General features: G+C 39.7%; 2 protein-coding genes across 6 annotated transcripts in view; one reads left to right on the forward strand and one right to left on the reverse strand.

The window, feature by feature from the left end:
* DNAlig3 (DNA ligase 3) overlaps nucleotides 1–20205 on the forward strand; it is a 957513-nt gene that overhangs the window by 79491 nt on the left and 857817 nt on the right. The window lies entirely within an intron of this gene.
* The window catches only part of CNMa (CNMamide), a 428349-nt gene that overhangs the window by 30010 nt on the left and 378134 nt on the right, over nucleotides 1–20205 (reverse strand). For 2 of the 3 annotated variants that reach the window (XM_067142223.2, XM_067142221.2), the window contains one exon: nucleotides 6294–6448. In XM_067142223.2, the coding sequence (XP_066998324.2) occupies nucleotides 6294–6448 (155 nt within the window). The remainder of the gene's footprint in view (nucleotides 1–6293; nucleotides 6449–20205) is intronic. The other variant, XM_067142222.2, reaches the window with a different exon arrangement.

Raw genomic sequence — 20205 nt, forward strand, 5'->3', positions numbered from 1 at the left:
TAGATGAATATTGTTACTTGGGTAGTAAAATAACTAACGATGGCAGAAGTAAGGAGGACATAAAATGCAGATCAGCATAAGCAAGGAAGAGCTTTCCTAAGAAAAGAAATTTGCTCACTTCAAACATTGATATAGGAATTATAAAGATGTTTTTGAAGACTTGCGTGTGGAGCGTGGCATTGTATGGAAGTGAAACATGGACGATAACTAGCTCAGAAAGAAAGAGAATAGAAGCTTTTGAAATGTGGTGTTACAGAAGAATGCTGAAGGTGAGATGGATAGAAAGAATCACAAATGAAGAGATACTGAATCGAATTGGCGATAGGAGATCGATTTGGCTAAATTTGACGAGAAGAAGAGATAGAATGATAGGACACATCTTAAGACACCCAGGACTTGTTCAGTTGGTTTTTGAAGGAAGTGTAGGTGGTAAGAACGGTAGGGGTAGACCAAGGTATGAATATGACAAGCAGATTAGAGCAGATGTAGGATGCAGTAGTCACATAGAAATGAAAAGGTTAACACAGGTTAGGGTGGCAAGGAGAGCTGCATCAAACCAGTCTATGGACTGATGACACAAACAACAACAGTGTACTTATTTTCCCTTTTATTTTCTCTTGTACAGTAACAACTTTAAAACTATGATCCTGCACAAGGCTGTACCCGGGGGGGGGGGTGCCGTTCTGTTAGGGGGTTCAAACCTTCCCAGAAATGAACGTGGCAAATTTAAACAGCACATACGGGTTTTTAAAAATTCAACCCATTAAAACAACACTACTATGAAATTAAGAATTTCTAAAATAAAACTATTGAATTTAACTTACGAGGGAACACGTGCATGTGTTACACTCGGATTCGGTTGAAACTTGGTAAGAATATTCGTGGGAGGCAGTAGAATGCTAAGGTGAAAACTACATGTGCCCAGCGCAAGTTTAAACGCCATAATTGAACAAATAAATAGTCATAAAATTAGAAGTGTCGCGGGAGTATCGGGGTGTGGCGGAGAGGTACGGAGGAGCGAAGCAGCGGACGTGAACCAACCAGGCTGTAACGAGCTACGCCAGCAGCCAGGCAGCGTATACTTAGCGCGTTCCCCTTAACTTCCCGATCAGATGTGCAAAACGTAAATATGAAAACAGCACATGAAACAAGTATACAAAGGACGGTGTTTGAACAACGATGCCAATAAGGTTTGAAGAATTCACGCCCGGGTTCTTGTTACTCGTTGTAATTCACGCCCGAGTTCTTGTTACTCGGTGTAAATTTTCAAACCTTATTCGCATCGTTGTTCAAACATCGTCCTTTGTACACTTGTTTCATGTGCTGTTTTCATATTTACGTTTTGCACATCTGATTGGGAAGTTAAGGGGAAGGCGCTAACTATACGCGCTGCCTGGCTGCTGGGGCAGCTCGACACAGCCCGGTTGGCTCACGTCCGCTGCTTCGCTCCTCCCTACCTCTCCGCCACACCCCGATACTCCCGCGGCACTTCTAATTTTACGATTATATTTTTGTTAAATTTTGGCGTTTAAACTTGCGCTGGGCACATGCACTTTTCACCTTAGCATTTTACTGCCTCCCACGAATATTCCTACCAAATTTCAACCGAATCCGAGTGTAACACGTGTATGTGTTCCCTCGTTAGTCTTTAAATGCTTCTCTATGAATATAGTTAGGAAATTTATACTTATACTGTATATATAATTGCAAGTTGCTTTACGACACAGGTCTTATGGCGACGTTGGGATAGGCAAGGGCTAGGAGTGGGAAGAAAGCGGCCGTGGGCTTAATAAGGTACAGCCCCAGCATTTGCCTGGTGTGAATATGGGAAACGACGGAAAACCATCTTAAGGGCTGCTGACAGTGGGTTTCGAACCCCAAATTCACAGCTGCGCGCCCGCAAGCGCATGGCCAACTCGCTCGGTTTTATGGTTATAAGTAGGCCACGGATTCTTATGTTCTTACATGTTCCATTCCTTTACTTGTAGACAAATGAAAATGTCTGATATGCTTATACCTGTGATTCATTTTATATATATTTCACATATTCTTAGTAATATTGCGTATTTTTACATATTATGTGAAAAATGTAGTCTTTTTTTGTACGTATCTAGGTAATTATACAAAAAATTGCGTTAGCTCGTTTGATTTTCAGACTGTAGTAAAGTAATACAATCAGTCACAAAAGTCTACATACACTTAGTAAATGTTCTACCTATACAAGAAACACACATAAATATTAAGAAGTTTTAAACCACTTTGCTTATATCACCTTGCTTCTTTACAGTGACATAACCGCTGTCATAAAAAAATAAACATTCAGGTACTTATTTTGTGACAAAAATGGAAAAAGAACAGAAGGTAGCACCTCACAAAATTCTACATACAACACCAGTGTTCACTCTCAATACTTCGTACGACCTCCATCGGTGTCTATAACAGGCTGCAGTCTTCTAGGCATAGATAACACAAGATGTTATGTCATCGATAGAGTTATTTCGGACCATGCCCTCTTCAGTGCATCTTTGAAAGTATCTGTTTGTGATTCGATATTTACGAAGTCTTTTTTTTTTTCGACTTCTGCCCAGATATGCTCGATTGGGTTTAAATCGGGTGTCTGGGGTGGTGAGTGGAATTCTTTAGGAACGTTATACAGGATCCATTCTCGGACGGTGCGAGCTGTGTGGTATGGATCGTTATCTTGTTGGAAGATCCATTGTCGTCCAAGCCCTAAATTTTCTGCAGACGCTTTCAGATGTTATCGTGATATGCTGAGCTACTGCCTGTAATTCATTATCCCTTCAATAAAAACAAAATTCCGCACCACAGCCGCCGCCATTGATCCCCATACCATCACAGTGCCTCCACCATGTTTGACAGTTGGTACAAGATTTTCAGTTTTCATGGCTTCATTTGCTTTACGCCATATTTTACCACTGTCATCTGCTCTAAATACTTTGTATGGACTTTCATCCGTAAAGAGAACTTGTTTCCAAAACGTAACATCTTTCCCAAGATGCTCTGTGGCAAACTCTATCCTCTTCCGCCGATTCTGCTCCGTAATTAGAGGTTTGTCTTGCACTTCGTCCTCGATATCCGTTTGTCCGTAAAATCCTTTTTACAATTTCTGGATGCACAGCCTTATGTGTAGTGTTTGCAATATCTGTCGCTATTTTAGGGGCACTTGTTCGTGGATTGGACATCACTGTCTTCAAGACTGACCGAACATCACTTGTCATTTAATATGCGTGGACGGCCAAAACATGATTTATTTATCACACTACCATTCAGTTTGAAATCGCGCACAATTGTTTGAACAGTTGCACGATTCTTATCCCCATAAGATCTACCTTCATAATGTAATTTCACTATTAAATTACGAATATCCATAGTTACTCACTTGTCACAAGTGAACACCTCGATGGTTGGAGCTAGACTGGCTCATGGCCCTCTTTAACCCTCGCAAGATGTAAACAGTGGACTAATGCACAGGTGTAGGCCTATGTTGACTTTTGTGAGATGCGCCTTATGTCTTCCCGACAGTATTTTGTTGAACAGGACATGTATGGGTAGAATAGATGATACCGGGCGAGTTGGCCGTGCGGTTAGAGGCGCGCGGCTGTGAGCTTGCATCCGGGAGATAGTGGGTTCGAATCCGACCGTCGGCAGCCCTGAAGATGCTACGTTAAGCAACCTGCAAAAAAAAATCTTATTTTATGTCTTACACGCAGTTTTGTGTTTGAATCTGTTTCTGCCTTCAGGACATAGGTGAAAGAGATTGTGTTCCATACTTGACGTATTTTTCTTTGTCCTAATTAATTTATTAAACTTTTCAAGAAATCTCTCAATAGGGAAGCAGTTGTTACTGCTGCAGGCCACTAGTTTGGTTCTAAACCTATATAAGAATAATAACAATTATTAGCTTCCGGTTTCCTATGAATAGAAAAGAAATGGTCCATGTGAGTAATCATCTCCAGAAGAAGAGCCCATACTTGTTTGTGTGGGAATTGAATTTTTGCATCTGTTATCTGCAGACGAGTTGTGCAATAATGTCTCAATCTCAAAACAACGTAACCTCTTCAGTACCAGAGGAAATGGGTAATCGTAATGAAACAAAATAATTTGTTTTGTCTTCCTATAAACTTCCTCTTCAGTTTCTCATGATCTGGTCGGAATTGTCCTAAACATGATGGCTTTTAAAGTTAATTTATAACATCGTTTTACATTATGAAAGAACAGAAGAACATCAGAATTAAGTAGTAGAGACCTTATGGAGACTGTTATTTTAATTTGGAGAGTAAGTACTACACGATTGCCAATTCCACGTAATAGTGTATGAAAATATTACGTGATATTTGTATGTTCATTATTTGAGAGAAAGAGTGAGTGAGGGAAATACTGTAATTCGGTGTTAAGATTGATAATTATCATCGGTCCATATACGTTTGTTGGTAACAAGTTCGTTGAGTGTACGGCCACACTTGCGTGTTTTCCCGCAGCGTGACTGCGGGAAAACACGCGCTAAAAATGCACAACACTGACTTTAATGGGACTGGCCACACTTGCGGGAAGAAGACGCTGCGGTTTTATTGTGCTCTTGTTCGTGTTTAAAACTTAGGAGAATATTAGACAGTGAACTTTTGGAGGTACAAAGGTACCCATGCCTTAACGACACCTCAATGTCAATGCGAGCTTTTCTTCGTTAGGAATACATTCCCGCAGCCTTGTGTTTCTTTTGCTGATAGCATTTTTCAACATACAGAAAAGCAGTTCAAATGAGGTCACGGACATTCTGTAATACTCAAAAAAATTATCTTGGTTGTCTTTTAGTTTATTGTGTAGGAGCACAAATTGTCCATTTGATGACCTATCACTTAATACAGGATGGATCCAATGTTTTCTGTGACGCTGGCGACGACGAAGAACAACCAAGCACATAACACAACAACGGAATTATTATTTAAAAATGGAATGCCTTCCATATGAAGAGCAATGGCGATGTTTTACTACTCACAATATACAACCAAAACCAAACCCCATTGCACTACAGCCCTTGAAGTGCCTTGGCCTACCAAGCGACCGCTGCTCAGCCCGAAGGCCTGCAGATTACGACGTGTCGTGTGGTCAATACGACGACTCCTCTCGGCCGTTATTCTGGGCTTTCTAGACCGGGGCCGCTATCTCACCGTCAGATAGCTCCTCAATTCTAATCACGTAGGCTGACTGGACCTCGAACCAGCCCTCAGGTCCAGGTAAAAATCCCTGACCTGACCGGGATTATAGTGGTGGTGATTATTGTTTTAAGAGGAAGTACAACTAGGCAACCATCCTCTATATAACACTAATCAGAGGGAAAAAATGGAAGGGATCCGACACTTCGAAAAATGAAGATATCGGCCAAAGGAAGACAGGGGCCACGAAGGGCGTGAAAATGAGACTCCCTAGCCTTCGCAAACCTAATAGCGTCGGGGTCGGAAAAGAACAAGAGTTGACCAAGAGAGGTCGGATAGGATAGATGAAAGTCAGGAGCCTGGCACAAGTAAGTGGAAGCAATGCCAGGACTCAGCTAAGGGCCCCGTGGTCGCCAACCCATGCTCCGAAGTTCAAACCCCCCGGGTCCCCGTTTAGTCGCCTCTTACGGCAGGCAGGAGATACCGTGGGTGTTATTCTACCGCCCCCACCCACAGGGGGGCCTGGCCGGGAATCGAACCCGGGGCCTCCAGGTAAGAGGCAGGCACGCTACTCCTACACCACGAGGCCGGCATCACAATATACAACACACTAATATAATCACGCCGTACAAACACGCAAGTGTGGCCACGTGTGTCGTCAAGTTGGTGAAAAACACGCAAAAATCCAGCGTGAACAAACCGCAAGTGTGGCCACCCCCCTCGCAGGTCGTCCAGCTGCGGGAAAACACGCAAGTGTGGCCGTAGCCTGAGGAAAGGAAAGTAGGAGTACAGTGTGTTGCGTATGCATACAACACATTCAAGAAGGATGCCGTTTCTCGTAAGTCTTACAAGCAAACATTCTCATGGGGCAGATAAAATTATTAAATGTTATCGTACTATGATATTCTGCTTTACTAAAAAAGCATATTCCCAGTTTTACAATTTGACCACAATTGCATCATGGATTTTAAACAAGATATCAGCACTGCATGTATCTTGCTCTATCTTGGTTGATTGGAGAAACTTGAAAATAACCACACTACAAAGAAACAAACTCGAAACTTATTATTGTGATTTTATTAGCATGTATTTTGCTCGTTGTATGATGGCCAGAAAGCTTACCGCTTCATATTCTTCGAAGGAGACGGGGTATACGGTATCCTGTTGCCGCTGGGCGAGTGCAATTACACTTCTGGAATCGTCGGCTGCCACACAGCTGAATGTCGCGAATAACAGCGTCCACAACAGCAGAAGTACGTATTGGGCTGTCATTGCTGCTGAAACAAGAAAAAGAAATAAGACCATAGGTAATAGGCAATTATCTTCCGCCCCTCCTCTCTTGTTGTTTCTTTACAATTTGCTTTACGTCGCACCGACACAGATAGGTCTAATTGTGACGATGGGGTAGGAAAGGAAGTGACCGTGGGCTTAATTAAGATACTGGCCCAGTATTTGCCTGGTGTGCAAATAGGAAGCCACGGAAAGCCATCTTCAGGCCTGCCACAGTGGGGCTCGAACCCACTGTATCCCGAATGCATTCTCACAGCTACTAAACACAAAAGCCACGCAATCACTCGCTTGTTATCTTCCACGCTAGTTTATATTTAACTCGTTGATGGGATTGTTAGACTGCTTGCATAAAGTGGAGAGAGATGGGAAATGTCTTGTCTTTTTACTCAGTTTTTCGACTCTTGTACCAGTGGTCAGTCATGTATGGAATTTCTTGCTCGTGGTTTTGAAAGACAGGATATTTCCATACTAGAAAGAGTTGAACACTTTCAGGAGACACTGGTTGGTTGGACAAGGAAGGGAAAAGGTAAATCAAGGCTTTGAAAGAGTTAAAGTGTATGGAATTAGTGGTGATGATTGTTGTTTTAAGGGACCTACCTTTAAAGTCATCGGTCTATATAAGTTTGTTGGTGACAAGTTCGTTGAGGAAAGGCAAGTAGGAGTACAGTGTGTTGCGTATGCATACAACACATTCAAGAATGATGCCGATCCTCGCAAGTCTTACAAGCAAACATTTTTTAAGGGGCAGATAAAATTATTAAATTTCATCATATTCTGTTTTACTAAATATATATATTCTCAGTTTTACAAATTGACCACAATTACATCATGAGAAAACACAATGTGGAAACAAAACTCTAGGGGCTTCTTACGTAGCGGACAGGTATGTATCACTTTAAAAGAGGCCTTTCTTCCATATTCACGTCCTTGAAACTTGCCTTTCGATTCATATGGTGCCCACAACGGCACAGAATAGTCTTCAAGTACGACTGACAAATTGGCGTCAAGATAATTCCGGTGAACAATGAGATTCGGCCCTTCCATCGATATTTGTGGTGTTTGTACAAATACATGATAGGTGAGCTCTCACAGGTTATTTTTAATAGTCGGTCGATACTCTGCAGCAGCGAACTAACATCCTCAAACACAGTCCGTGACAAAACAATAGTTCGTCTCACCGCGATTTCAGCACCAACATCAGTAGCATAGATTTTAGCTGGATTAGGTACAGGAAACTACGACGATTTTCAAACCATAACTGGCTACTTATTCAGCAATGTGAAAAGTAATTGTATTAAATCTGAAAAGATGACAGCTATTAAAATAATGTAAATTGTGTTCAGAGAAGTTACGCTTTACACCAAAATTTTGTGGACTATCACTACTGCATTGTCTGTGTTCCTCATGAGTCGCAGTTGGAGATGTTTTACGAACACAAAGCAACATAAATTGAGGTAAGAACTTCAATAACTCCTCATTAACATATAATTCTTAGTCTAGTCACACTATTCTTTAAATTAATTTATCTCCCGAAGTTATTGCGCTCAAGTTGCCAACATTTCTCTGATTTCACATTCTGATATTCTGAACGCGATGAAATGAAAAAAATTAAAATGTGTATCTGTCCATGAAAAATAGAAAAGCAATGGGAATAGATGAGATTCCTGTTGAACTGTTAAAAGCGTTAAATAACGAAGGGAGAAAGGAGTTGATTGGGTTATGTAATCAAATATACATGACAGGAAAATGGCCAAAGGACTTCAGTGAAATCATCTTAATCCCTATGGAAAAGAAAAAGAACAGCAAAAAATGTGAAGAACATAGGACATTGAGTCTAATTTCACATGCAGCCAAAGTCTTACTGCGGACGCTCAACAGAAGGATATATGGAAAGCTGAATAACTTTATAGGTGAAGAACAGTTTGGTTTCAGGAGAGGAGTTGGAACAAGAGACGCCATTGGACTTCTGAGGGTGATAGGAGAGAGGTACATAGAGAAAAACAGGAAGGTTTATGCTGTATTTATTGACCTTGAGAAGGCTTTTGACTGTGTCAGATGGGACAAATTGATGACAATCCTGAAGAAACATGGAGTTGATTGGAGGGATAGAAGGCTAATAAAGAATTTGTATATAAACCAGAGAGCAAGAGTGAGAATAGGAGATGAGTTAAGTGAAGAAATTGAATTAGGAAGAGGTGTAAGACAGGGCTGCTCTTTATCACCGACACTATTCAACATCTATCTCGAAGAAATAATCAATGAAAGTTTTAATGGAAATAGTGGAGTTTGTGTTGGAGGTAGGAGAGTAGAATGTATAAGATTTGCAGATGATATGGTTGTGATGGGAGAAAGCGAACGTGAAATGATACAAATGTTAGATAAACTCAACATGAAACTAGAAGAATATGGAATGAGAATTAATAAGAAGAAGACCAAAAGTATGATAATTGGAGGAAAAGGTAGAAGTTGTCATATTAGTATAGGAGGAGAAGAAATAGAGCAAGTCAGTAACTTCAAGTATTTGGGAAGTATGATCAGAGATGATATGTATTGCACAACAGAAATTAAGAAAAGAATTGCCATAGCAAAAGAAGGCTTTAGGAAAAAATCAAAATTATTTTGTGGACCACTAAACAAAGATTTGAGGAAAAGACTTGCTAAGTGTTACATTTGGAGCATAGCGCTGTATGGCGCAGAGACTTGGACATTGAGAAAGAAAGATGAGAGAAGATTGGAGGCACTAGAGATGTGGGTATGGAGGAGAATAGAACGAGTGAAATGGGAAGACCGGGTAAGGAATGAGGAGGTATTACGAAGAGTTGGAGAAGAACGAAGTATTTTACAAACCATTAGAAGGAGAAAAATGAACTGGGTTGGACATTGTTTGAGGAGGGACTGTTTACTGAAAGAAGGAATAGAAGGAATGGTGAAAGGCAAACGAGGAAGAGGAAGGAAAAAATATCAAATGTTGGACAATATCCAAGGAAATAAATATTCGGACATGAAAAACTTGGCGCAGGACAGGCAACAGTGGAAGAGGTTCATCCCATGACAAGACCTGCCATAAGGCAGAATACCTAGATAGATAGTCCCCATCAGAATGTTTACTTTTTAGTCATTGTGTCTATTGATACCGACTGCACATTGATGTGCTTGACCCCCAACTCGTCAGATCTTAACCCGATCGAACACATATGGGATGTGATTGAACGTGGCGTCAGAGCTCATCGCCCACCTCCCCGGAATTTACGGGAATTAGGTGACGTGTGTGTAGATGTGGTGCCAACTCTCTCCAGCGACCTACCAAGCAAGTCCTCATTGCTTCCATGCCAAAACGCGTCGCCGCTGTTATCCGTGCCAGAGGTGGACATACCGGCTGATGTTTGTCTCAGTGTATACGTATCTACCGGTTCATGTGGTTTAATTCCATTGGGATATAAGAAGTTATTTCTTTATATTCATTCCAAATTTGATTTTTATAATTATGTCCTTGTAATTTAATATATTTTGCTAAGTTTCTATAATTGTATTACAGAGCTTGGCAGTAAACTGAATCGATTAATAATTACTTTTTGTATTCCATCAATAAAATTGCCAAATTGTTGAACAAGTTCTGAAGTTTTTGTTCTATAAAATATACGAACTTTCGTCATATACGGAAAGAAATTCGTATCGCTACCTCCCAGAAATTCCATTCTCTGTCGCAGCCAACCGTAGAGGAATAATTCAGTAGATTTTTCTATTCAGTACAATTAATGGATTAATATATAATTCTAAGTTTCTTCAAATTTTAAAGTTTAGCGTAAAAAATAACATATATTTGTCATGGTACTCTTTCTGAGTCTTCGTTGCATGAAAATTTACCACTAATTATAATTTGTGATGAATTAACAGAATGGTGATGATCAATTCTTGGACTTTAAAATGCCTTTCGGAAAATATTTGTCCTATTTAAGAAAATATTTTTGAATAGTCAAGAGGATCATAGTTCAGAATGTATTGAACTATGGTTGTAGTTATACAGTGACACTGTAACTATAGTTATGAATTTAATTTGGGTTACATATTTGTTTGCTATGTTATTGTGTTATATTTTGTTATTTAGTATATTTTTTGATGTAGTAGGTACTTTTTCACTGTTACTTAACTATATGTACAAATTCCATGATGCTGTATCACTTACAGTATCACTTACAGTATCAAGCGACCGCTGCTCAGCCCAGCGGCATGCATATTACGAGGTGGCGCGTGGTCAGCGCGCCGAATCCTCTCAGCCGTTTTTCTGGGCTTTCTAGGTCGGCACCGCTATCTCACTGACAATTAGCTCCTCGAAACACCCCTCATGTCCAGGTAAAAGTCATTGACCTGGCCGGAAATCGAACCCGAGGCATTCCGGTTAGAGGCAGGCTCGCTACCCGTAGACCTCGGGGCTGGTAAATAGTTGTATTTACTGTATGATTGTAATTTTAGTTGTTTTTCTATTTTTGTAACATTAATCTTAATATTGAATATTTAAACTGTAATTTCTATTGTAATTGGGGTGCTATCATGTAATAGACAAATAAATATATAAGTAAATAAAAAACATTACTGCATGTATATCAATTAACGATGTTTCATTACAGTGAATTTGTAGTTACCGCGGGTTTCAACCTGACTTGATACACTCGCTTCAGATTCTTTTACTGGTTAATTTCTTGGGAGTGTTGTAGAAAATTCTTTCACTCTGCACTATGCTTTGAAACCATTACTACTGACGTGCTGAAAATTGATATGTATATATTCTCATCTAGCTAAAGAAACTCAAAGTCACTGAAGTCATTTAGGTGGCGAATCATTCAGTTTTTTTCTTATAAGGCTCTACACAAACTTAAACACGAATGCATTTCAAAATGCAGTGTTTAGTTTTTTAAAACAACAGTGGTCACCATTTGCTGCATTTGCAGCTTAGTAACCTTGTTACCTCTGAGTTACAGGGGAGCATGAATTTCGAATAATACGTGTAGCAACGTGGGTGCTGAATTATTTTTGGATGAAAATTAGAAGGAATCAAATTTAGTGGAAGGGTGTAGGCTCATCACTGGGCTCTCGACATCTGTAGTGAAATGAAATATATGTGACACACGCTCAGGAATCTTCGGCGTTAGGGTACGTACACTAGCCGGGCTGAGTGGCTCAGACGGTTGAGGCGCTGGCTTTCTGACCCCAACTTGGCAGGTTCGATCCTGGCTCAGTCCGGTGGTATTTGAAGGTGCTCAAATACGTCAGCCTCGTGTCGGTAGATTTATTGGCACGTAAAAGAACTCCTGCGGGACAAAATTCCGGCACCTCGGCGTCTCTGAAAACCGTAAAAGAGTCGTTAGTGGGACGTAAAGCAAATATTATTATTATTATTATTATTATTATTATTATTATTATTATTATTATTATTATTATTATTATTGGTACGTACACTGTGTACTATTCTACTGAAGTCGATATTTTGTATTCGCGTTTCATCTTGTAATATTTGAAGCTTTGGGCTGTTCATTAACGTGTTAATGTAAGACCGACCGGGCGAGTTGGCCGTGCGTGTAGAGGCGCGCGGCTGTGAGCTTGCATCCGGGAGATAGTAGGTTCGAATCCCACTATCGGCAGCCCTGAAAATGGTTTTCCGTGGTTTCCCATTTTCACACCAGGCAAATGCTGGGGCTGTACCTTAATTAAGGCCACGGCCGCTTCCTTCCAACTCCTAGGCCTTTCCTATCCCATCGTCGCCATAAGACCTATCTGTGTCGGTGCGACGTAAAGCCCCTAGCAAAAAAAAAAGTGTAAGACCGGAGAAGGTATCGTCCGGAAAATACTCCGTACTTAGGATTTAGATACTTTTTTCTCCATAGGAAGAAGGAAAAAACCGTGATGTTATTTCTGCGCCTCGTTAGTGATTCTGATGACGGGAGACTTGATAACGGAACTGCAAGTGGGGAAGGAAAAACGAATGTAATTAGTATAGGCCTAACGGCACACATTCTACACTTCTGCCTTTCCTGTTGGCCTTGTTATTAAAGCACGATATTTATTTATTTATTTATTATTTATTTATTTATTTATTTATTTATTTTATGCCTTTGTATGTGGCGAAGTTAGGGCTCACGGCCCTCTCTTACACTTAACCACAACATAGAGTACATAGTCACATGAATTAGAAAAAATAACATTGTTAACAGTCTCTAAAAGCTACCTAAATGAGCCTATAACTTATTATAATTGTTTTTTAAATAATTAATATTATATATTTAGATCACCTAGCTCTAAATCATACTTGCACTCATACACACTAACATTCATACGAGCTGATCACGTATTTAAGAGGAATATTGTTAGTCTCCCGGTCAGATCTTATCTCTGCTTTGCATTGTAGAGCAAAAGCAGCCACATGGTTGCCGCGCTGTGACGTTACACAGCGCTCCGGTCTGTGTTCATTTTTGGTCGCGTGCTGGACACTCCGCCAGTCACAGGTACGAGGTACGAGTACAGAACAACAAAAGAACAACACGTAGTTCCTATATCTGTCACTCGAAACCGAACGGATTATAACTCTTCACCATACTCTACAGCCACGAGCCGCCACTGCTACTCTGCATCTTGGGTAACCTATACAAAATATGACGATTTAAAAAATCCTCTACTGATAGAAAGATACATATTTTCAAAGATGACCGAGCAATTTGGCCATGCGATTATGGTCAAGTAGCTATGAGCTTGCATTCGGGAATGGTGGGTTCAGATCCTACCGTCGGCAGCCATTAAGATGGTTTTCCGTGGTTTCCTATTTTCGCACCAGGCAAATGCTGGTGTTGTACCTTAATTTAGGCCACGGCCGCTTCCTTTCCACTCGAAGTCCATCGTGCGAGGTAAAGCAACTTATTTGATTTATATTTAATATGCAGGGTACTTATTGCGAACACATGTATTTTTAAATCTAATTCTGTATATGTATATATAATAGAGTTGTGACTTTCAGAGAACTTTCAGAGAATAAGTTACTGTATAAAATTTGAGTTATGTCAGTTCTTTTTCTTATTATTAACTACGTAAGTTTTGTACTGTAATATAACGAGCATGTATAGTGCCACACAAGTGCCTATTTTTTCCTGCATTTCATTTTTAACTTATTTGTTTTGTATTGTGTATTTACCGTTAATACAATGAAATGTCCATGTTCTTTGAAACCATTTAAGAAAAGACTAGGCAAACAATTGATAGGGAATCTCCCACCTGGGCGACAGCTCTAAATGCAGATCACTGATGATTGTGCGTACAATTTTTTTCATTTAATTCTATATATTTATTTAATGGAGTTGTCACTGTGGAGGAAAGGCTTTGTAACATCAAAATTTGATGCGAAGAGGTGGCTGCCAGGAGAAACCTGAATCTGAAAGCTAGATGACGCGTACGAAAGCGGTTCATAGAATGAAGACCAGACGGCAGGAGCAAGCTTTGATTGTTGTTGCTGCTGTCTTATCAGTAGGCACTTAGGAACGGTGACAGTAATGTGCCGCGAATCGGATCACTGTATCGATTCAGTAACGTGAATGGAATCAAACGAATCGATTCAGTAAAATGAATCGAATATCCCATCACTAGCCTGGAATTCACAGAAATATTTGTGTAGCATATGTATTTAATAGTAGTAGAGCATATATTCTCAACATTAGTTACTGGAATCATTAAACGGAGTAAGTATTGACATCTTTTTTGGCTTCAATATATATTAATTACTTCAACACCTGCTACTGGTTACATATGAAAAAGTGTCTATTGAAATATATCGCTATTGTCTTCTTAAATGCCCGTCCACTTGTAACATTTTTTTAAACCATCCAGTGTGCGAGAAGTCCTTCATAGTTCGTCATACTATCAGCATATAATTCACTACTTGACTAGTATTGATGGCTCGGAGTAAAAAACGAGAATATTAATATTAACATTACTGCAGAACGGCTCACGTTTATGATGTGGTGTCTGCAGCAGTGTTCTTTATTGAAGGACGATTTTATGTATTACTGTTATGATACTGCAAAGTAAAAGTTCTCTTCGAAATTCATTCTGTTTTGATTTAAGGAAGAAGTGCAGATCGCACTGTGAGCAGCGAGGCATTGAGTCTGATTGAATGATTTTTATCATGTTTCTGTCGAACTTGCAAGTGGTTTTAAGTTATCCCGTGTCGTTCAGGATGATACAATTCAAGGAGTGTCCTCTTCCTTGACAAAATGGACATGCTAGTACAGCTGGGAGAACGTGTAGTTGTTAATTCACTTTTTTTCTGAAAGCCTTTCAATGTATTTCGCATTATTTAAGGACATTACATACCACATCTGTGAAACGCTGTACCTCGTAGGTCATAGCGAATACAAGAAATGTATACATACATTAAGTATTTTATTGAAACATGCCCTTCACCTCCTCGTTGGTTAATCTGACATTTGAGTGTATCCTCTATATTCTTTTTAAAATTCACGACACAGCTAGTAGAGATCTCTAATAAAACTTTTCGCATACCTTGCCCGGTGAAAGTGCGTTGCGCTTGAATGGGCATGTTAGCTATTGTGGAAATTTTATTGGACGTCGACGCTGGAAACGCGAAGGCATAATGTAGCCCTTTAGCAATAATGCCCGCGGGATGCGGGCTATGGCCAGCCAAGCTTCATATGAACATAAAGTATTAGTGTAGCGAAGGCTTCCTCACAAGAAACATAGATACAATCTAAGTTACAAATTGAAATTTGTGTGGTGGTTAGATCGTAAAAATAAGGTTTGCGGAAATCAGTAATTGAGGGTGAATGTTAGCTGTCAGAGAGCTGTGGCACATTAGTGATTTTACTGATATGTTCTAAGGAAAAATATGAAGAGGAAAGAACCAACACACCTTATTTGTAAGTGATATTAATATTTTCGTTTTATTTGTCCTGGCCAACAAAACTATTATATTTATATTTCATAATTTCATACTTTTGTTAATGGAAGAGTTTAAAAAACTTATGGTTGATCTTTGTAGGGTAGTCTATCTCATAAATATTCTAAAATATTATCTGTAAAGTTTCTAATACTCAAAATAATCGCCCTGAAGCTACATCGGATTTCTTCTCATTTGAGACCAGATGGTTCTCTAGGGTGTGTAGATTTGAAAGCTGGCTGAGTGGCCTAGTTGGCATGACGGTCGTCTCCTGCATTCATAGTTATGGGAATAAATCCCGGCGCAGTCGATTGCCATTTAAAAGCGCTTGAATGATAAAGGTCTGTCAGATTTACCGGCACGTTAAAGAGCCCATTTTCATGGGAGTAGTCTGTTACTCTTATGAATAGTAGTTAGAGGGAATTACATTATTATTATTATTATTATTATTATTATTATTATTATTATTATTAGAGCCCGGAAGTTCAGGCATTTATTTTTGCTAAAATAGGCAGGCAAATAAACACTTAACATATAGGAAATGGGCGGTACAATAATTAAAATAGGCATATATAATGATAAAATAGGCATTAAAATAATAAAAATGCTTTAATGTAAGCTACCTCACACACAACTGTGTCACATTTTAGTAGGCCTACTTAATCTTACATCCCCCTGTGGGAGGGGATGACAGAATAACGTCAACAGTATCTCCTGTCTGTCATAAGAAGATGCGACCAAAAGGGGGAACAGGGAGTGTGGGTTGGCGACCACGGTCCCCGTAGCTGAGTCTGGCGTTGCTTTCACTTGTCTCATGTTCCTCGCTCTTACCTTTCACGCCTGACCTCCCTTGATCAACTTTTGTTTTTTTTCCAACCCGGGCAGTTTTAGGTTTTCGAGGCCTATGGAGTCTTTAATTTTCACGTTCTTCGTGGTCCTTCCCTTTCTTTTGACGATACCTTCATTTTTCGAAGTACCGGACCTCTTCCACTTTTCATTTTCCTTCTGATCACCAGCAGCACTTAATTTTACGGAAGTTGTGACACTTGCACGGAGGCCCAAGGAGAGTAGGAAAGCAGAAGCAGGGGAGGGGAATACTCACGAGATAGATAGATAGGTAGATAGTGCTGTGATTCTGATAGTTTGCAAATTGTTTGTAATGACAATCCTCTTCTGTAGTTTAGTATTGTTAACAACGTTTAATAGTTAAGTGTTAATTACAAAGCTAGATAAGGCCGATGGCCTTAGATGTTAGGCCTCTTTAAACAACAAGCATCACAAAGCTAGATAAATTAAGTAGTTTTCTCTAGGAATAGGAATCATTCGTGAATAACGTGAACGTTGTTTTAACCTTGAAAGTTTGCAAAAGGTTTTCTCTACTGTAGTTTAAGATTTTAACAACGGAAGGGTGTTCTTTTGGTTTATTTATATATTACGTTTATTCATCAATAAATCCAATCCATGTTTCTGGCACTATGCGCCACAAGCTCCCCATAGGTTAAGAGAGCCTTTTGTACGCCTGACATTGAAGGACTCGAGATAGCCGGTTCGCTTGGGTCAAACCTACCGGTCAGTATCCTAGCGATTTGCAAGACAGCTAAGAGACACCTTATCTGGCTATGATAGGTAGTTGACTCGTGTTCTTAATTCGTGTCCTGCAGGGGTTGCCATTATTCGTGCATGTCGCGTATCGGTAAACGACAGTGCTGTCGCAGTCACATCTTTTCTGTAAACCTTAGAAAACCCATCAACTTCAACGAAACGATACTCAGATTGAAAATCAAATGGAAAAACAATAAAACTTTCCCCATTACAGTAAGTATTGGGAATGCTCTCCCACAGCCTGTAGACAGGCATTGTAGCGTGTGATGATATTCCAGTTCACTCTCTGCAATTCACCCTTACGAATATTCAAAATATCGGTGCAAATTGCATTTAAAAATCTGCAGCAGAGGTACTGAGCTGGCCGCCCGTTGAGGCTAGCCCCCCAGTGCGGCCGGGTTGGCGTGACGTAAATGGGGGCAGATTACGTAAGAAGCACACGTCACAGTGAAGCGAGAAAGAGAACACATTTTGCAGGGAAGTGAGGGAGCATTGACGTAGGACTGTGATTACGAAGCTCTCCTCCATAATTCAGCGTGTTGATTGGAGGAGATTATTTAAAACTCGAACCTCGGCTAGGTCATTTGCGACCCCGCTGTTATTTCTTTCTTCTCTACTTTCTACAAAGAAAAATATTTTAGCATGTATACAGCCACGGAATATTATGTGTTCTCAACGTGTGTATGTTGTGTGAAGTGCCATTCCTACAAATAAGCTATATGCAGCACAATGTACATCATGTGTACTGATGTCATAGGATTGGTCTCTAAGAAAAGGAGGATATGGAAGCCTTTCTTGCTTTACTGTACATTCGCGGTGCCATAGGAGTAAGGGCTTAGAATTGTACTGATTGTGGGTCGGCGAAGTGGACCAGTCCTATTGTCCACATATTCCTTATTTGTATAGTTAATATTCTACATCAAAATACGCGATGCGTGTTAAATTTCAAAAAAAAAAAAAAAAAAAAATCCAGCGCAGGTACTGGTATATTCATTGGCACTACACTTGATACAAATAGTTACATTTCAGAGAATAGAGAAGAAAGAACTAACAGCTGGGTAACAAATGACCCAGCCCCGATTCTAGTGTTAAAATAAAACTTCATAACCGTAACAAATATGACCTTGATTTATACTGTGTTCGATATGAACAGTCAGTTTTATTTTCTTGTATTTCTTCATTCAAAGAAAACTGACACGTTATAAAAATTTGTGTTACAATCTACAGAGGTACAAGGTTTAAACGTACAAGCTACAATTTACAATTCCTTGAATGGGAATGACAGTATTTCCATTTTTGCAATGTAAAATTCCTGCTGTTCATTAACCAAAAAGTAATGTAATTACATAATGCAACAATGATTTTGCACAGTGTTGTATTGTTGTGTGACTTTCCCTTTTCACTGAATTTCTGAAAATAGTAAAATTTAACAGGCGTCTGGTGATGATCGGCTAGCTAGCCTCTAAATGGCGAGAGGGAGTTTCATCACGAATGTGGACATAGATATTCACTATCCAAGATTAAAGTACACCAACAATATAAATATATTTACCAGATAGATATACAATATGCCTTCAAATAAAACCTCACTAATTTTATTCCTGGATTGTTGTTGAGTTATCAAATAATTTAAACCGAAACAACCACAAGCCAGAGCTTATCCACCTTAACTACGTATTATATTAGAACTGTTTCCGAAAGCACCTCCTAAAATATAACAGTGAAAATTGTAATTCATTACGTACATTATAAAAATATTTGAGATTGTAGGCTTTCCCTGCGAACCATGTGAGCTTGTCGCGGTGGGGAGGCTTGCGCATAGAGTTAGTAAATCATACACTAGAGGTAGCATTGGCGCTGCAGTCGCGTGCGAAGTTGAACGAGCGCGCTGTTTGGCAAAAGCTGGATTGTTTTGCACTGTCACTAATGGAGCTTCCCGATAAATTGAAGTTTATATCTCTTTGAAGGAAAATGCCAGTCTCCTGAGCAGCTTATGCCTGAATAGAGAGGTTCACAAAGGGCCATGACATATCATTTCACAGGTATTTTCCTTGAAATTCATTTCCGTGCGTATAAAATAATACTTTGTTGAGTTGGCCTGCTTAGGCTGACTTCGCGACTGCTTCCCCTGTCGGCTTGAATGTGATACTTTGGATCTTACCTTGAAGACTGAAATTAATGTTTTACGAAATATAAGGGATGACATTTTTCTTTTAGTGAATGGCCATGCCTTTAAAAGCGAATACACAGAAAAATCATGTCCATGATACCGAGCGAGAGGCTGCAGGCTGTAGGTCACATAGCTGTCAGCTTGCATACAGGAGATAGTGGGTTTGAACCCCGCTCTCGGCGCCCTGAAGATGGTTTCCAACTTTTACACCAGGCAAATGCTGAGGCTGTACCTTAATTAAGGCCATAGTCGTTTCCTTCCCACTCCTAGCCCTTTCCTGTCCCACAGTCATCGCTGCGATGTAAAGCGAATTGGTACAAACAAGAAGATGAGAAAAGATGTGCATGATAGTCTGAAATTGTGGTCCGTTTTTCACTTTTTGTGTGTATTTATAATAGGCCTATAAAAAGCTATTGAATATATTTTCTGTACATAAAGTTTTTTGCTTTCCCTTCGTACAATACTTGTAGCAATCCCCATTCATACCTTACCACATTTTACAATTTAGAAACTAGATGTGCAATACCGTGTGAACATCTGAGTCCTTTATTTTCGTCAATGTTATTATTCCTTTAAATGTCATATAGGTCTATATACAAGCATATAATGAATTACTGACCGAGCGAGGTTGCCGTGTGCTTAGGACCACGCAGCTGTAAGCTTGCTTTCGGGAAATAGTGGGTTCAAAAGGCACTGTCGGCGGCCCCGAAGATGGTTTTCCTTGGTTTCCCATTTTCACACCAGGCAAATGCTGGGATTGTACCTTAATTAAGCCCACGGGCGCTTCTTTCCCACTCCTAGTTCTTTCCTATCCCATAGAAAGCCTATCTGTATCGGTGCGATGTAAAGCAAGTTATAAAAAATATTGAAGTATTTTTTCAATTATTTTCTATGATATACTTTACGACTCTCCCTTTCCATTAACGGAAATCATTTTACAAGTTAAAATCTTAAAGCAAATCATACATTTCAGGAAAAGCTAAATAAAAACTCCATAAGAGGCTGAAACGACAACCGAGTGTCATATTTCCACTTGT

Source organism: Anabrus simplex, chromosome 2 (genome assembly GCF_040414725.1).
Source record: "Anabrus simplex isolate iqAnaSimp1 chromosome 2, ASM4041472v1, whole genome shotgun sequence".
Lineage (NCBI taxonomy): Eukaryota > Metazoa > Arthropoda > Insecta > Orthoptera > Tettigoniidae > Anabrus > Anabrus simplex.